This window comes from Seriola lalandi, unplaced genomic scaffold (genome assembly GCF_002814215.2).
Source record: "Seriola lalandi dorsalis isolate HSWRI2012SDOR001 ecotype SW California unplaced genomic scaffold, Sedor1 jcf7180002054568, whole genome shotgun sequence".
In the NCBI taxonomy this organism is placed as follows: Eukaryota; Metazoa; Chordata; class Actinopteri; order Carangiformes; family Carangidae; genus Seriola; species Seriola lalandi.
Genome location: NW_019525121.1, coordinates 471,143 through 491,165, shown reverse-complemented (window position 1 = coordinate 491,165; position 20,023 = coordinate 471,143). Strand labels below are relative to the sequence as shown.

Sequence of the window (20,023 nt, the reverse complement as noted above, 5' to 3'; positions counted from 1 at the left end):
TCAACAATGCTGTGTGTATTGCTCTGGATATACTATGTATTTAAGGTTGTTGTTCCTGTATGTTGCAAATGTGGCTTGATATTTGAATTAAGTTGACTAACTACTCTGTGTATTTGATGTGTATGATACTTAACGTGTGGAACTGACACTGTAGCTCTAAATGATTTAAACTAGTCTTATACACAAATGGTCTTTTCTTACACCTGAATGCATGTACAGTAACTAATCTTTAAAGAGCTCTTTCAGACTATTAACAATTTCATCTGAATCAGAGTTCTATATACAGCGTTATATTCTGCACCGGATCCAGTGCTGCTCCTCTCCACATATACCTGCCCTGTCAAAGAAATCCAGTTCAATGCAGGAAACTAGGTCTTTTGTGCCACTGTGGCCCTTGCATGCAATTGTTTCCTCCACTGACAGGGTCATAATAGCAGCTGTCAGTGTGGCCCCACAGGCCCACCTCCATGTTTGTTAGTGATGGAGATTGGAGGCAATACACTTCCCCGCACACACACACGTCTCCTTCAGAGATGTGGTGGCCCAGTGGCCTTCTGGGAAATGCAGTCCTGTGTGAATGACAGCTGCATGGGAATGTGAAAGGAGCAGCACTAGAAGCGCGTCATTAAATGCCACATGGGTGTCACATCCTCCATCACTAATGCACATTTTTTCTCTCCCCATTTTCCCCTTTGTCATGTCTTTTTCTCTCTCTCTCTCTCTCTCTCCCTCTCCGACTGCGTCTCATTTTCAATCGTCTCCCCTTCTTCTCTCTCTCTCCTGCTCTCTCTCTCCTTCACCAACCAGGGATCTGAAAAAGGTTGGAGTGACTATCGTAGGACCGCAGAAGAAGATCGTGAGCAGCCTCAAAGCCCTAGATTCCCACACCAAGAATGGCCCAGTACCTGTTTAAAAAAATGAACCTGTCTTTCCGTCTGTGTTAACAGACTGTGGTTGCTAATTGCACTCTAACACAGTGGCTGCGTATCCAAGCTAGAAACAGATGGAAATGGGGGGGGGGGGGGGGGGGTATATATGATTCAGATGAGGGCTTTCATTGTTTCGTTGAAAGACGATATCAAGTCCTGAGAGAGTGAAACAGGAAGAGTTCAGTGCGGATCTGCCAAGCCGGTTGACTGGCTGACTCTTCAAACCTCCATCCCTCCATGCCCAAGTTGAGATGCCTTACAGACTAATAGGAGGGTAGAGAGAGCAGAGGAGAGCCAATGAGGTCAGTGAGACCTGGTCAGCGATTCAAACTGGGACTGGACTGGGATACGGGGCAAGGACTGGACTGGACTAACATAAAAGCCGGAGCTCTCCAACACTGGCTAAGCTGGATAGCATAGCCTTCCCTTTACAGCCAAGAGGGGACGGGCATGCTCACAGTCTCCTCCCACCTGCCTGTGGAACGAGGCGGTGAAACGGCTGATATGCCTTGTGTAGACGAGCATGGCAGACAACAGCAGCTCACCTGGATGTGGACCCTTCCTGGACTAATGAAGTCTGAGGCGTGAGATTTTCTTGTAACTACCTGCATTTCCTGTCTCTATCCATGAGAGAGCTGAGCTGGTATGGACACACCGAGACAATAACCGAGCCATTTTACTCTGTAGCTCTAACCTATAGCATTTGCATTCAGTAGACATGTCACATAAAAGCAATAATTATGATAATCAGTTCAATAGCCTGTAGTATGGAAGCCATGAGTCTGTCACATGTATAATGTATTGAACGCTGTGCTTTGAAGGTACAGGGGCCATAACGCACTTCACACACACAGAGTTTTCTTTTACGGTGAAATCTATGTTTCTATGTGCATATGAGCAGATATTGTACAGTTGTAGTGCTGTTCCCTCAACCCAATGCCCTCCGTGTGAAATCTCAGGATGTATACGTTCTTCGTTCTATTTTCTCTAACAAGGGGAAACAGATTGAGAGATGGAGCAGAGCCAGGAACTGAGAGTGCACGTTAAGATAGACGGGAGAGAGAAACCGGGGGGGGGGGCGAGAGAGAAATTTATGAGAGGGGGAAGAGAACTTAAATAAGATGAAGCAGTGTCATCCAGGCCTCAGCTTCAGATGTTGTGTTGCGGAAGTGTTTTCAACTAGAAGTGAGTTTGTACTTGAGTTTCTTCTTCAGTTAAGAAAGGTTAGCATCATCAAACCCACACAACAACAGGTATAATTTCCTTTTCCAAGCTGTGAGATATATTCTCCGCTCAGCCAGTTTAAATCACACTGCTTCTCTGAAAAGTTTTGTAAACCTATAATCTGTTTGCTTTTGGTCTGAATCCATAACTTATTAACAAAAGCCACCTGGGATCTGTCATGTTCTTCTTTGATCGGAAATTTGCTGTAAAAAAAAAAAAAGGACTTTGACCTAGTGAGCTCTTAATCCATGAATCCTGGTGTGTTAAATGCAAAACGTAGAGTGCCTCCTGTAACTGTGTGTCGGGTTGGTTCATGGTGGGATCATCAAGCAAAACGCTCCAGTTTTAATTTGTTTTCAATGCAACCTTGGTCTTTTATTTTTATTTTTTTTCCGTGTTCTCATAGGGGGATGGGGTTTACCATCACTGCCCTAAACTAGAAAGGTGTGGAAATGCCCTGAGAGAGATGCAACACTTCCAAGAGATAATTGCTTTCCGAGATAGTATCCTAATACATCATGTGTCCAGGATGGGATTTCCTAAAGGCACCTTTGAACTTAGATGACCTTTGTACAATGAAGTACATACTTGAGATAGACAGATGCCACTCTTCTGCTTTGATGTCACCCAGTCAATCCCTCAGTGCAACACATACCCAGTATTTCTAAACTGGCACTTTGGTACTTTGTGCTGTTGGATGGGTAATATTTAACCACGAGGATGCTTATCTTAAAGCTTGTTCTCAGCACTTAGTACACAGTATTTGAGCACTTTGAATGGAAATGTTATTGCCTTGGCTATAGACTAATGGACAGGGGCGATTCTTGGTGCTTTTGGGAAACCCAGCCCTGTTCAGTGTATCAGTTGGTCCTCTGTTACTTGGTCTACCTGTGGATGCTGCTGTTGCTGCTATGTGTTCTAGTTAGCATGTACATAATGTAAACCATCGTAATGATAGCAACTAGCGCTACAGATCCCACTATATGTACATGGCCATCCCTCTTTGTAAAAATGTTTGTATGTATAAAAGAACAAATAAAAAAAATTGTGCAACATTTTAATTAAAAAAAAAGAGACAAAAATCATCTGTATTATATTTTATCTTATTTTGAATTATAATTGTCAGCTTTGTTTGTTTTTTTTCTACAATAAAAAGACAATTATGATTACGTTATTATTTATTTGTTAACATTATACAGCGCGATGTTGATGTCTTTTTTGTAGCATACAGTAAATTATGTGTCAGTGCTATCTGTGTTTTGGTTTTTGACTTACTTTATAAACCTGGGACATCTGAGAGAGCAATACTGTTATGCACCCTATATCCAGATCCCTCATTTTCTGTCTCAAGACTGACCCGTGTGTCTGTGTGAGAGTTTACGTGTGCAAATGTAGATGGCCTTGTCTACTAATTGTAAAATGATTTGTAGTGGAAACATTTATATTTTTATAATAAATATTCGCAAAATATTTTCCAAAAAATGGATGATGATAGACCTGCTCCTGTGTTTTTATTTTATCACCCGATGATGTCACAGACCCAACACAAAATTATGGCTTTTCTTTTAACTGTAACCGTATTCCCATATGTTTATGAGATCACAAGTGGAAGTGAAACACTCATAACTCAGATGTCATCTTTTTTATTTTAAATTCCATAGATCAGCCTGTTGGCACATCTTGCCTTCAGGATAAAAGAGGAAGAAAAAAACTGACATGTACAGTGTACAGGACAGGTGTTTTAAATAACTGAGGAGTCCATAGAAAGGTCATTTATTGCCAAGAAAGGTCTTCTCCATCAATGCACTCTAAGAAACAGCAAATACAAACTAAAGTTAAGTCTAGAGAACAATGTATACGATATTCTCGACATCTCTTAACCCAGTGCAAAAATACCTGTATAATATCAAATGTTACACACCAAAATTACCCAATAATGTTTAGTGTGGTCAAATTTGAATAGACTATTGTACCATCTAGACTACTACATCTTAATTTTCAAGCAACTCTCACTACTTGGATACTTCAACCCTGAACAGTGGTTTTGATGGATGGCTTCCAGGCCTGGGAGAGTCCTTCCCTTATGGGAAAAAAAAACATGGAAGGTAACATGACATTTATGTCTTATTTTTAGAAATAGCATAAAAATGTGTACATGCTTCAAATTCATATTCAGAGGTCATTAAACAACAAGAAAATGAAAAGTGGATATTTAAGCCTGGATTTAAAGTGTATGTCATGCACACACAAATGGAAGATGGAAAGGAAATTATAATTAGACAAAATTATTTTATTTTGATATAATTAGGTGTGCATATTCCTCCAGTTCTTAATTTCCCTAGCCACTTTAGTATAATATATTCTATTTGCCATAGCCCCAATCTTTTTCTAACTATTAACGTACCGTACCCATAGTTGCTATTTGTGCCCACTACAATACAACTAATTTAAAATATTGGTATTTACATATTTAAAAACATTATTAATGTAATTTGAGGTTGTGCATTACTGCCCCCCAACGTTCTGTTGCGTTATTGGATTATCACATGATGCATTCTTCACCACCTTTCACTCCAAATGTTTGGATGTGCTACACTCTGTCCACAAACGCTCTCACATCTGTTAACCAGCCTCCAACTTATCGGCCTCACCTCTGTTTCTAATCGTGTCCACCATGCTGCCAGCTCCGAATTTCCTCGGCCACATCTAATAAAGCATCTTGTTTCCGATCACGCATGGTTAGACCCGATTTGTTGTATGATTTTAACGTGGAAGTTCTGCTTTTCCTCTCTATTTGCTGACTGGGAGGAGATGGGATGTGTCAAAGAGGGGAAAGAGTGATGGTCGCTCTGCTCAACATTGAAAGGCTGACACTATCCAGATGCTCAGAGGCAGATGTGCACAGAGAGAAAACAGGACATTGCCCTCCCCAAGTCAGGAAACAATGAACACAGTATGCTTGACAACGCCACCAATTCAGCCTTGTTTCTTTTGTCTATAAAACCTCCAGGGTCCTGAACCCAATGGGGTGATGGGAAAGACAGCAGGGAGGGTGGAAGTGGGGGAGGGAAAGTGACAGAAAGTTGGGGGGAGATGAAACTATATAGAGGAGGGTAGAAGGCAGGTGGAAGTGCGAAGCCTGTCAGTTCTGTCCAAGTAGATAAGAACTTTGCCAACAATGGCATACGATAACACAATAACGCAGGAGAAGATTAACCAGCACCATTCATCATCCTGCTTGTCAGCGCGCTGGTGAAATGCGCTCCCCTAGCTGCTGCAGATAAAGAAGGCACAGTTCCACTTGGAGAGTAATGATAATGAGAAAACAAAGTCTCCATGTGTAAAATTGATTTCCCACTTTGAACATTGGTAATGTGCAATCACGAAAAATACAGCTCTGCAGGAAGACATTGCTCCTTTTGCCAGATTTTTGACAACCAACACTGTTTCTGTATGGGCTTGGATGTCACAGAACCATCGCTGACGTTGGACTTCATCTTTAATTTTATTTGCATGTTTAACGTCCCCTCCTCACAGGCTGAACCATCTCCTTAATCCCCTGCATGTGTACGCACAAAAGAAATGACACAAGCACACGTATTCACACGTAAACATTTTATGCTAATTAACCAGTGTTTTGTTTGGTATTGTTTTTTCTTCATTTTGTGTTTTCCTTTGAATCGTGTAGTCAACCATTCCCTCTACGATGATTGTACATCCATGGTTGGCATATTTGTATTTTGACCTGCACGTTCATTTGTTTTCATGGTTTGACAGCAGGAAATGGAGTCATCATTGGCGCTCAACAAAGAACTCTCAGAATTCTTCAGTTCTTGAAAAACACTTTATGTTTTCTGCTGTCTGTTTTTTCAAAAGCATGTCTAGTCACTTAAATAGAACTGATGGAAATGCACCTGATGGACTACGGCCCATATCTCACCCTCCCCTTGTATCTCCTCCCTTTGATGCCAGTCCTGTAGCCTCATCTCTCCCTCGGTTCTTGCTAAAAAAACTGGCCTCCAGCTGTGTGCAGCTGCTGTGAAGGACCCGACGCCATGTTGCAAACTCATAATGCTCTGTTCAGCCCCACTCCTGCGCTCTGTTGTGAGGATGTTATCCTCGTAAGCCCACTTACCGGGTTAAGAGTTCACTGACAAAGGACCAGGATGTCACGTTAATTATCTTTGTTGCGCACCATGTTTATCTGTGTGCAGCAGTAGACTGTGGAGGAATTAAGGCATTACCCCTCCAGTGTTGTACAGAATGTGCATGAACACACATAAAGCAAGGCAGTGCTGACAGTAAGAGGATGTTGTATGTACACATTGCATTACATTGCAGGGAGCACTAAGCTGTCACAACAGCACCGGCCAAAAGTGAGTTAACACTGGTGTGCACTGCCTTCAGGAAACACCATATGCCCTCACTCTAAAGTCTGATGTGACATAATAAGCTTTTGCCTTCTCGCATGTGTTTGACTTTTATGTTACTAAACTGTCAGTTATGTAAATGGCAGCTCTGCAATCTTAAATAGTGTTTTAAACTCACTTGAGTACTGTGTGACAAATTTTGTAGCTTTAAGCAGTGCAAGTTGTGACTGACATGTTTTCCCTGCGCTGAGACTGTTCATTATTACAAACCACCCCATATTTTCAACGTGGCTGCGGCTGATACCAGCTCTTGTACATACTGGCTCTCCCACGACGATTCCCGTACATGACAAACTACAGTCCATATGCCGAAAAACGCCATGGAGACCGTCTGGGATCAGATTCATTCATGTACCTCAGTCAGACAGTAGACTCAGTGCTGCGTAGCCTGTGGATATTACTCCTGATTCCTGCTGCAGTTTGGTTAAGTTACACAACTTTTTGCACCTGTTAGGGTTAATAATTGCTTTGCGTCTGCAGGTCACTTCTTATCAACTATGATACAAGTTGGTGGAGTTTTATTTATCAAATGTAAAAATACACGTCCCATCAACATAATTATCACATTATCACAACTTTTCCGCTTTATGTCGCCTGCAGCTTAATATTTTGGGAGGATAATGAAGCATATGGTTTTACTTGCACTGGATGACGGCAAATCGTGTTATTGTGTTCCTTCACTTTTGTGGCATCAAAAGTGTGCAACACCAAATACCAGCAAAGTGGAAAGGTCTGCACCCAGTATACACAGAGGGAAAGTAACACTTAAACAGCACTATGTCAGAGTACTGTCTCTACCACACACATGTACACAGAAAAAGATAGATGGATGTAAGTTGTTGGCTTTGTACTGTCTGTGCTCTCTATGGAACCTAAGCACACACTGACTCTTCAATCATTTTATTACCAAAGTAACATGCAATGTTATCATCACGGCGCACTCACACACACACACACACACACACACACACACACACACACACACACACACACACACACACACACACAGGTCCCAGGACTGCGAGTGCTCAGACCACTTCTGTCACTTTGACAAATGATGCCATCACAAAGGGAAGTGAAGCTAACACTGCTGCCTCCTCCTCACCAGTGGTGATATGCTGAAGAGACAAACAGAGGATTTATTTCTTTTAAGAGGAACAGGGTTGATCAAGCTATAGAGGCCAGATGAAATCGCTGTCACTCAGGTGTCTCAAGTGAGATGAACGTGCAAAGGAAACTGTGTTGTTACTGTTTGTGCCACAAGTTCATCAGAAGAGTAAAATCTCCCTGAGGGTCTTTTCGTATCTGCAGTAGATTAGCAGTATATTTCTCTGTGTCACTTTTTATTTATTTTTTAAGTAGTTGGTTCACAGTAGCAGTTTCACATGTTGGATTAGTTTTTTTTTTTTTTAGTTAAAGTTTGAACCATGTGGGAACATGGAAACAAAAATCTTACAAGGGTGTATAAGGTTCTTTGAAGCTAAACAAGACAAGCAAGCTGACAACATCTCAACCAAATCATGGCTGCAGGAACTAGGGTGCACCCCCTAGTGGCAAGAGTGTAATGTTTTCGTAGTGTTTTTTTTTTAAAGTTATTTTATTTGGGCAGGTTTTGCCTTTAATTTGATGGGGATGTTAGAGGAGGGATTCTAACCATGTTTTCGTAGTGCAAATATAACCACTACTCTGCCTCAGAATGACTTCTTACCTTGTCCGTTACCGTTCTCAGTCCTCATGCCTAAAACTAACCAATCCAACCAGCGAAGGCAATCACCATTAGCCAATCAGAGACAGCGTAGGGCGGGTCATGTAAGTTTGAATTCGTAAGTTTACTTCCTGCTGCGGTAGCATTGATAGCTAATGGAAAGATAAAATCACAATGGAGGAAAAACGTATTGCAGATTTTTTTGGGGGCAAACCACCAGCTAAAGAGAGCACAGGTGGAGTCCAGCCTTTCCAGGAGAGCAGCTCCACCCGCACTCTATCGTTTCCTTTTGGATGTAATTTTTTCCTCGGGGTATCACCGTTAACACCGCCACCGTTGAGGAGCCTGCTGCTTCAGTTGTCCGGCTAGGACACCTTCCCGAGGAGCGAGAAGCTCCATCCACACACAAGAGCTCTGTTTACAGAAGCTGAAAAACTCAGTTATGTCTGTGCATGCTCATCTCTGTGACCTGAAAACATGGCTACGCAATACCACGACCCAGAAGAGACAAACTCACCTCTTCCTGCATGCATGTCCACACTGACATTTTGAACTCATTGGACATCCATGACCTGATGAGAGACTTTCCACAACACCTGAGCGCGATGCCACATTTGGATTATTATAACTACTGGAGCACCTGGCTTGCAGCTCAAGGTAAGTTATTTGGTTTAAGCTGCCGCCGAGCAGTTCGATATTCAATTGTCAATTACTTTTAACATCACACCGATATACCTTTTGAAATGTGCGTATTTGGATATGTTCTTGTGTGCCGTGCGCAATGAGCTTTTGGACCTGTTGGTTACAATAGAGGTATACATGTGATGGTGTAGTATTGTAAGCTGTCGCCGAGCAGTTTAGTTTTAGTTCTCAGTTACTTTTAACATCACACTGACAAACCTTTGTTGAGAAAAATGTACGTATTTGGATATGTTCTTGTGTGCCGTGCGCAATGTTGTTGTTACTGCTGCTGCTGTTTTGGTGTGTGTATTGTTATCGTTGTAGGCCTATGTTGTATTTGTATGGGTTGTATTGTATGGGTTGGGGTAAATTGGTCCTCCCACTACAGCACCCCCAACCTAAAACATCTTCCAGCAGCCCTGATTGTAAGGCATTATAATTACAGTATTTAGCCAAACTTGTTGTGGTTGTAAACACTGGGATGGTTGATACAGTTGTGGGAAATCCTAAAAAAAAAATGGACTTCATGAGTTGGCCTCCTCACATTTCCTATAAAACAAGAGACTTTTACATACAGAACCTCCGCAGTTGCCAAATATAACTCTGTCAAATCTTATTTATTGTGCATTAAACACATTAGTACAGTAAGTTTCACACACATTGTTACTGGCCATGCAACAAATATAGCTTTAATGCTTTAACTGAAACACCTGATGGTATTTTTGTTATATTCACTTATAGTAAATTTGATTGCATTTAGTTTTTTCCATTAAATGTGCAAGACCCAACTCTAAAAAGTTCATTTCATTCTAAGTTGCCACGAACCCTATAAAAACCCAGCTTGGCGCACAGCCCAGAACACTGTATGAAGATGAGAGTGACTGTAATGATACCTGAAGAGGCAGCGCTATTACTGCTCTGTCTCTTAATGTTAATGCCTGAGGCGAGGCTATAGAGCTGCTGGTTCTGCCTTGCTGTTGACACCATCGTCCATACCATGGACATACCAGAGAGAATTGATTTCCCATGAAAGCAAAGTGATGTGGAGGGACTGCTGGCCCTCTGATGCAGCACTCTGTCCTCTCTCTCTCTCTCTCTCTCTCTCTCTCTCTCTCTCTCTCTCTCTCTCTCTCTCTCTCTCTCTCTCTCTCTGTCTACATCATCTCTCTCACTCTCTAGTCTCTTTTGTCTCTAGTGTTTTTTTTTCTCTTCCTCCTCCTCTTTCCTCATTTTCATTTTCTTCCTCACTTTCTTTTTACTTATTGATTGCTCTTCACCTTTCTACCCTCTCTCTTCTCTTTCAAGCTCCTCCTTCTCTCATCTTCTTGTCTCCGTCCTTCAAGTCAGCTCTGCTTCATTGGCAACACATATTCATTAAGATAATTTTATATTCATTAGCAGCTTATTAGTATTAATCAAACGGAGGTAAATATGCATTCCTTGCTCTCCTTCTCCCTGTCTCTCTCCTTCTACAAGCAGCAGGGACGATGATTGCATGATGAGGTCATGATGCTAAATAAGAGCTGAGAGATTTCCACTGCTGTCACACTCTTTGCATCATTCACATGAGTGAATTTCACACAGTTGAGTGTGATAATCTTTATTTTGGAACAACATGGCTTTTGTTTACTTCATATCCAGCTCTTACAGAATTTTGCGGATGGAGGATGGGATTTGGAGATGAGTGTGGGAATTACAGCAAGTAAATCTGAAGACCCTCTCCTGTTCGTGTCACATTTCTCAACTGATATATGTAAACAGGAAAAGGCCTGTTGTGTGTGCACTGACACACTGATGGCAATAGGAAATGCATTTGTTGTTGCAGTGGAACATCAGCATTTGTGATTTTGTGGCAGTTTCTTGATATGCAGATCATAATAATAGTAATAATAACAATAGTAAGACATGTTATTTGTAGAGCTCCTTTTCTGGGTCTTCAAAGATACTTTACATTAATTATGATGACTCATGGGAAATTTCTGATACTGATATAGTGTGGTGAAAGTATTAATAATGACATTTCTTTTTCCTGATAGCCTATTACAGTCAGGTAAATGTGTTCAAGATTACATATGAAATACTCAAATTGATGTTTAATGCAATGACTTTAAAGACCCTCTTAAAGCCGACTTGATTCACATGCAGGACTTTGTTACATCTTTTCTGTAAATTGCAATTCACCACAACACAATTGCCTTCAATTATGTAAAGTTCCACACAAAATTAGCTCTAACAAATAAACAATAATGTAATGGTCAAAAAACTATGACTAGTGCTCATCAGCTGAAGGATTATTGTATGACACCATGAAACATTTTTACTATTTATTGTAGCTGTCATCACCAGATTGATACAACCTCTCACACTGCTCTAGTAGTACAGTAGTACGTACTATATATACATGTATGTACACTTACATTTAAACTCTGTGGTCTCCTGAAGATCGAAATACCTCTGTTTTCTCTACACATGCTTCGTTTAACACTCAGTGACTTTGTTCTTTTTTGTATTTTATCTATATTTGCTCTATCTCATTACTATTTTCTGTTGGGGAAAAAAAATCCTCACAGATCTTTTAAGTTTTAATCTTATGTCGTTCACATTGTTTTGATCATTTCCTCCCAGTCTACACCGCTGATAATTTGATTTATAATCAAACATATCATCACACAGAATTCTTTTGTTACTGTTATTTCATGAAACTAATTTTCACACACCCAAAAAGTTACTCTCCTCTCTCTCTCGCTCTCTCTCCCTTTTATCCCTCTCCTTCTCTCTCCCTCTCTTTTTGTCTTTCTCTCTCTCTCTCTCTCCATTGCCCCATCTTTCCATCCACATATTAAAGTCATATATCACCAGGATCAAACCCAGTGTGTCAGAGCCAGTGACAAGCTGATTTACTGGTGGGTTTCCTCTGTGTCTGTGAGTTTTATGATTGGGGTCGAGGGCCATGGGCACAGGGATACATTTCTGACAAGGTCTCTCTTTGACTACTGGTGTTTCTTGCTTTTTTTTCAAGCCTCCTCGCTCAGCTTGACCTCTGTGAATTGCAAGGCCACATGTTAATGCCACTTTTGACTTAAACAGCTGAGTTCCAGAAGATGTCGCAGCCAGCGCTCAGCAGCTGCTGCAGTGGTTAAGGAGCGGCAGTATTTATTCTCGGGTGGGTTGACATATTTTTTGCGAAAAGGTCTGCACCACTTTTTGGCTGGAGTGGCCAACTTCAACTAAAATCACTGGTGACTCAGTGATGTATGGTGTGACTGAAATCATATCGTAGTCATTTACTCTCATACAAATATTAGAACGAGAGGAAGTATTTACATAAACAATGATTTATAACAGCAGCCAGTGCACAGCTGGCCAACAATGTCCAATACCGTAAGGCACATATGTTAAAAAGCAGCAGTTAAAATTGAAGCCAATACACAAGGCAAGCCGACCATTTCTTATACTATGTCTGTTCAAAAGTCTAAAGGCTTCTGGAGTAAAATCAAACTTATGGATAATCTTAAATACATTCCTGAGCACGTTAGCTTAATGAGGTGAAAGAGGTCGTGTAGGGCCGAGTGATCTCCTGTAATCTCATCCTGAGTTTCATGCTAATCTTCAGTTGATATTTTTCAGTTCATGGTTGATATTTTTGTTCTCAAACTGAACTGATGACACGGCTCCGAGCGCAGCGTGTAGAAATTCTTGTTTTCTGAATGTCGCAGATGGAGCTGCTGTGTGGGCAGCTCTTCCCAGAACAATCATAATCCATACCCACTCCAGGAGGACTCGGGCCAGGAACCATGACATAACTAGTGAACACAACAACAGATCTGCGCTTGCACACATAAATACAGAGCACTGGGCAACTGGGACAAAACACAGCAAATGACACAAGCCGACGTACTGCTGAAGCCATAAGGCATACATGCATGAACGGCTCCACATAGTGCATAAAGCTAGATTTCTATCCCTCTCACATTTTCTGTCTGTTTTTTTCTCTCTCTCTCTCTCTCTCTCTCTCTAACGCTCACTCTCTCTGTCTCTCTCTCCCTTCCTTTGTTCCTCTGTCCTCTTGTGTGTTTCCATGTCAGCCGAGGAGACATGACAAGTTCTTTCCGGCCTTTCCCCCCCAAGTATTCCAGTTCAGATTTTTACCACAGTCCGTCTGTCAGACATCCAACCAGTCAGTCAGTCATACCACACTAGTCCTGCAGGAATGTAGAGGAAGAGTCCAGCGCCGGGTTAGTCCTTTCATCGTCAGTCATTTCATTTGCAATGTGATCGCGCTGAAGAGGAGAATGTGGAAAAATGCATATGAATGTAATGGCATGGTTAATGTGTCCTGTTGAAAAGCCATAAATGTTACATGGTTCACATATGTGTAATCTGTTTATATAGTCAGAATGTATAATTTGATGCTTTTGAGCATGGATCATATTCCCTTTAAGATCAAAATTATATAGAATACTTGCTATGTAGCTAGCTGATGACTGACTTGTGTAAGGCTGTGTCTTAGGCCTCTGCTGTAATGTTTCTTCTTTCTCGTATATACACATAAGGAAAGTTAAGCTATTTATTTTTGTGTTAATTCCGCCTGACATTTACAATTACCGCTGTGTTTGGTTGCAGCGGGGCCTGCTTTAATGGGGCTGTTGACTGTCAAACTCGGTTAAGTCTCTTTAGATCTCAGCCCTGCTTTCATGGGGACCTTATTGTTTGTGTGTGAATGTGTAAGTGTGTGCTGAGGAGGGGAGGTACAGCATGTGTGTGGAAATCCTTGCTCCCACATGTGCCTTTCTTTTGTACATTTCAAAATTAATGTGAGCGTGTGCAGAGGTGAGCGTGCCAAAGCTCGGGCTGGCATGAATGGGACGTTTCTGTGGGACTTTCTCTGTTCGCGTCAACATGTGCACCTGTGTACATCTAGAGAGAGACTTTTGCGGGCCCAGTGAGGGCCTTCAGGAACCGGACGGAGCTTATTGCTACAATGAGAAATGATAAAACCTTCCCACTTCCGATGATTGTCATAAGAGGGAAAACGACATTAACAAGCCAGGGCAGTATCAGCTGGGTTTTCATGCTCTCTGGTTCTGACTTCCTCTCCAGTTACAGCCGTCCAAACAGTTCAGGGAAGTGGCTGCAGTAATTCACTAATGACATGAACAGTTAGCAGGGGACAGACAGACAGACGGACAGACTTGTGGGGACTGTCAGACATGTCGGTATTGATTTGGTAAGATGACACTTTGTCCTAATGGAGGCATTATGCTGTTAATACAATATCATGGCAGGCCACTGGAGGAACGAACATTTAGAGGCAATAAAAGCCTTTTTGCTTTATTGATCACGTCTGCCTACATGTATACTTACATACATTCTGTATGTAGGGAGTATTGAAGTTATGAAATATGTTTTGCAGTGATTTAAAATATAGGAAGGTTTTGGAACTGACGGATACAAAAAAAACCAAGAAAACACTGTGGCCTGGATGAAACAGATGATGATAATGAAAATCGGATCTGGAATCCCACACAGTGTTACCATTGCTTTTTATAGTGAGGTACATCCAGCTTTGTTTAACATTTACACACAACCACAATTTTACTATCAGTCGATGAGCAACTCCAGAGGTTTTGCTTGAGAAGACGTATCTTGAGGGTTCACAGCAGTGTTTACGGATTTCATCAGGAAAAGGATTCAAAGTGGCAACTTTCTGTTAGCACATTCTACCTAATGTAATATCACCACCCTCCTTCAAAGAGACGGCACAGGAAAGAAAGCGACGGTGACATCACAGATGATCATGTGAAAACTGATGTGAAAGTAGTGAAGAATAGTGTTGTGAGTAAAGGTGAGAAAACGTGTAAAATGTGGGAACAATCGCACACACCTTGAATTCACCTTATCCCCTATGAGTTATGCTCATATTCAGTATTTTTGTATAACTAAAACATTTTTGGAGTTATGTAGAGCAACACTTATTGGGAGCTAGTTTCTGTCTGAGTTCATTTTACTGAAAAGTAGCTTTCAATATAAGTGTGTATATTTTTTGTCTAATTTAATTTTGTTTTAACACACTTGTTGCTGTGCAAAGATTCTGCATTTTTTTTCATTTAATTGGACTTTGCGGATTAGAATTTAGAAATGACCAACCAAGATATTAAACAGTAAGAATAGAATCAAGGTGACGACATAGAATAAATTTAGAGTTCAAACAAAACACACAAAATACAAACGGTGTGCTTTGGATTATTCCACTGAGGAAGAGCCAGAGAAAGTGTTTAAGTGAGGGAGCAAGAGAGCAGCATGAAAACATAAATGCAAGACAAATGTTAGATGATGACAAAATCTTATATTTCAGCTTGGACCACAACTTGGCAAACTGAAATGCTACAAACTGGCCGATGAAACGCAGACAGACACACACACACACACACACACACACACACACACACACACACACACACACACACACACACACACACAGGGCACCTTGCCTACTTTCCCTTATAACAGAGGTATGGCTATCAAAGCCCTTGTAATGATGTGATGGTCTGCTAGCGCCTCAGCCTCTTTGGATGGAAAATGTGAGGAGAGATCCTAGTAAAGGTCCAGTTTGATCAAATACAATCCACACCAACCTTCCAGCCCCCCACCCCTCCTTCCCGTCTCCCATCTGAAAAGCAAGGTGGAGCGATCGGGAGGAATATTTTCATTGTATTAAGCAGCTTCATTAGGATGCCCTGGTCCTCGTCAAGCTTGTAAGCTCTAAGAGCAGAATATCTAAAGGGATGATCACTTCATCCCACTTGGAAAGTCTTTCTTCCTCCCTCATCCCTTGTCCAGAGAATATGACTGTTCTCAAACTGACATCATGAGATGGAAGAATATCGTCAGTGTGTGAGGAATGTGAGGGATGGTGGACAGTGTGAGTAAAGGTCAAGGATATTTGGTTCTCATTGAGACCAGGCCCTGCTCTCTGTGTCGGCTCACAGTAGCTACAAAGAGGAAAATGCTTGGAAATGCTTTAACTTAAAATATGATTTATTTGAAAGTTTTATAGGTTGAATATAAATCAGTAATGACCTAATATTCAAATAGTGATGACAAAGCTGGCTGCTTTGAAATGATATATTAAATAAAGACACAGAGACACAGAAAAGACACTCAGGCCAAAACTGAACCCCGTTTATAACCTGGGGAGTTACAGTTCGCTCGACTTCTGACAAATAGCGAAGTAGCCAGGTCTGTTAAAAATTCAGTAATATGTGATGTTAGTAAAATGAGGGATAACTAAGCCCCAATGGCTAATATCGTCTAGCATAAAGATTAGGATACTTGAAACAAAATAAAATCTATTTTATAAAAACCAGACATCCACATGTTAGTGCAGGCTCAAAATATTCACTTGGTGTTAAAGCTAGATGTGAAATTAATTGTCTATATTATAGTTAGTTGTTAACACGTTAGAAAGCAATATCTAAAAATGTGAAGAAGAAAAAAAGCACACTTAAACATAAAAGGTTTTATTATGTATTGTATATCCTGTATATTTATATTTAATATTGCATCTTTTTGTGGCTTTTATTGGGGGGCACTGAATAATTTTGTCAGTGTAATGTTGAGTGTACAGTTTGTTGTAATATCATATGATTTCTCTTACTCCATTAAACCCACCAGTGTTTTTGTTCACAATTTCCAGTTTTGGTTTAAAAAAAAAAAAAAAAAATTTGAGCAATTCTTTGAACAGTTATTGTTTTATGAAGAGCTACTGACCAACCAAAAAAGCTTTCAGACTCTCATCAGTCTTTCTGTTGTTTATCAAGTTGGATATCTTTAGTCTGAAGATACATAGTAGATACAAAGTGTCAGCATACATAGTCCACGACACATGCGCAGTATGGTTTGCTGCATTAGAGCTTGTTACTCTTTACACAGTTCAATTGTGATTATCTAAATAGAAGTTCTCCCAGGAAATCGGACCTGGCCCTTTATTTACACTCCACATATTTCAAACCATTTCAGTGGTCTCACCTCCGCAGAGCTTGGAAATCTCATCTGACAGTCTGGATCCCTATCTGGGTGAGATCAGGAACTAGTCATCAGAGCCGAGACCATCTGTTTACACCAAGACAAGCCGCAGAGCTCTGACTCAGGGTTACCCAACACCGCCAGACGAGGCAGCTGACTCCCAGTGAAAAAGCAGGCCTTGTGGGGTAGCAGCCTCGGCGCTTCATGACCGTTCTGATCTGTGATAGTCTAAACAATAGGAATGGACCGGAGTACCTTGGAATGAATAAGGTTAAACTGCCAAAATCAGATCTCACTCACTCAGCAGTTTCCATTTTATAGCTGTAATAAATTTTTATGAAAATCTTAACGCTACAGCTTTTTAGACGATACACCATATTAATAATATACTTTAAAAATATATATAAATATCCATATGACAGGAGTACAAGAGATGAGATGAGAATAAATCAAGAGAGCTTGTGGGTACAGGACATTTTTTGTCTTGTAGGAGGGTGTGTAGAACACCCAGTAGGAAAGCTCTTATAGCTATGATATTGTAACTGTGTGCAACTCAGCTGGAAATATCGTCACAGTCAAACATTTATGTCTGGTAGAAAGAGTTATTGTTCTCTTTGTTGTTGGGTCTCACCCAAAGGTGCTTCAGGAAATTCTGGAAATCGAGTTAAGTCACAAAGAAAGATGTTCCTGGAGTGTATTGTTTGAAATAGCAGTTCTTTTTTTTTGTCTTGGCACCACCAAATAACAGTTTCTCTTTTTTTTTTTTTTTTTTTTTTTTTTTTTTTTTTTTTTTTTTTTAACTTTCTCAGTTGGCAAGTTTTATCTGCTTTAAAAAATCCTAATTAAAGGAAGGTCACCGAAACTGGCTGATGAAATAAATATATTTGTCTTTATTTGTGCTTATCTCTGATCAGATTTTATTGTCATAACATGAAAATATGGGTTTCTCCTATCAATTTCTAATTACCAAGTGGCAGATAACACGGCTTCAGAAGATGGTATCTGTAATTTATTTTTGTTAGTTTTTAAGAAGTATTATTTCTCATTATATGCTGTGACGCTGAAACAAAGTAAAGTTGCTCAGTTTGTCGGATTGCACATGCGTTGACGGAGCTTGTTTCAAAAGTTTGCAGTTTATGTTGAATTGTTTTTCACAATTAGCGAATGCACCTGCTGCGCTCAGTATCTGTATCCTGGATTATTTTTTTTTCGCATAAATTTACTTCAAGCAGAGCAACTGAAAGTGATGAGTTTGAGACCATGTTTACATCCTGATGCACCGAAATCAACAGCAGACGCAACAGCAGCAGTATCACACTTCACTAGCCGGTGCGTCTTCCAAGTTCAGTGGAGGCTGATTTAAAATAAACAACAGGCTCAGAAATCAACCTTCCACAACCGCTCTGCCGTCTCCGCGAGATATCAACCAAACTTCATCTATCCCTCATCTATCCCTCACCGTTGGAGATGAAAACAACGTGTGGAAATGTATAGATCCAAGCGTTAACTTTATATTAACACGTATGAAAAGCTCTTGATTGAGTGCAGCACACGTCTGTCATCTCTCGTCTGCATTCCTCCTCTCCAAAAAAAACTTCAGACCTTCCATGGTACTAATTGAATTAAAAGACATAACTTTGTTCATGAATATCCAACACATCATTTACTGCAGATGCTGCCTGTCTGAATAGAAAACCTTATATTAAACAAATTTCCAGTGGGTCAGCCAACAACAACAGACATTAGCAAGCAATTGTCTCATTCCCCAGCTACATTATTCCCATACACTGGGTAATTCCCCCTTTGGCGTAATTGCATGTAAAAGCCATTATCATCTGGGTCCATGCTAATCATATTTTGAGGCTGTGCTCTGGGGTAATTGTTGAACTTTCTGTCAATGTGTGGAGATAGAAATGCAATCCTGGCACTGGCATAGCTGCAGCTGCTTCCCTTTTCTGGTCTGAACCCCCCAAACCACTACAGATTGCTTTTCACTCTGCCCTGCACTGGACTATGGAGCAGAGTTAAGTTCTTCTAGATGACTTGGAGTTTTATTCGTGTTAACGTACCTTGAGAGTTGGCACTTCACTCCCCGGGATGAAAGACTGACTCCAGCGTGGCTCAGCCACAGTGGAAAGAGAGCGAGAGAGAGAGAGAGAGAGAGAGGCATGGACAGAGAGAGACAGAAATGCCAGCAAACGTGGGTTGGAGAGAAGAGGGGAAGAACAAAGGGAACGGAGAGCAGGATGGAGAATTTCATGCTAACAGTGAGACAGCTGTCAGAGAGCAGCTCGCTCCTTGGAAACACTTAGAGACTCATCAGTCAAAAGAGCTGCACCTGCACCAGCGTTTGTGTGTGACTGTGAGAATGAGACATGTACTGTACATACGCAGGCATGTGTCACTGTTTAAGTGTGTGTGGGCACATTTGTGTGTGAGATAAGTTGCACTTTTGGAAACACACTCTTGGATTAGCCTATATTTACATTTCTTTGTGCTGAGTTTACATCTGTTGCATGAGGATTATTGTACTTTAAATTTCCTCCCACTCGGCCTGAAGTCGCTGTTTCCACGCTGCTTTCACTGATCCACACACTGATATAGGCTCGTATGTTGAAGGCCCATAAAAACAAGCGAATGTTGGGAATGGCCCTGCCAATAGTTCACACTGTGTGCCAATATTATTAATACTAGAAAATGACTCAGGAATTCAGTGGTTTCCATAACTTCACTCCTGACAGAATGAAAAAGCAAGGGCAAAAATAATAGTAATGGTAAATCATATAATAGAAAACATATTATTTGAAAAAGACACTTTAATTGATCTATTTATTAATTTCCTTGTTTCTTTGTTTGTTTTGGCTGCATCCAAGCTACAGCTGTTAGCAATGGCCGGACAGACAGACAAATTTAAATGCTCTCAAACAACCTCTCAGTGGAACTTTCCATAATTTTAATATGTACATACAAAATGTGAACAAATATATTCATAACCACTAAGTCTCATGAAACATTCATCACTGCGATAG

The 20,023-nt window shown here is 40.7% G+C and overlaps 1 protein-coding gene across 3 annotated transcripts in view; it reads left to right on the top strand.

Moving 5' to 3' along the window:
• epha3 (eph receptor A3) overlaps window positions 1–3,647 on the top strand; it is a 99,503-nt gene extending 95,856 nt beyond the window's left edge. For all 3 annotated transcript variants that reach the window (XM_023416636.2, XM_087176731.1, XM_087176730.1), the window contains one exon: window positions 808–3,647. In XM_023416636.2, the coding sequence (XP_023272404.1) occupies window positions 808–913 (106 nt within the window). In that variant the 3' untranslated portion in view covers window positions 914–3,647. The remainder of the gene's footprint in view (window positions 1–807) is intronic.
• The last annotated feature ends 16,376 nt before the right edge of the window (window positions 3,648–20,023 follow it).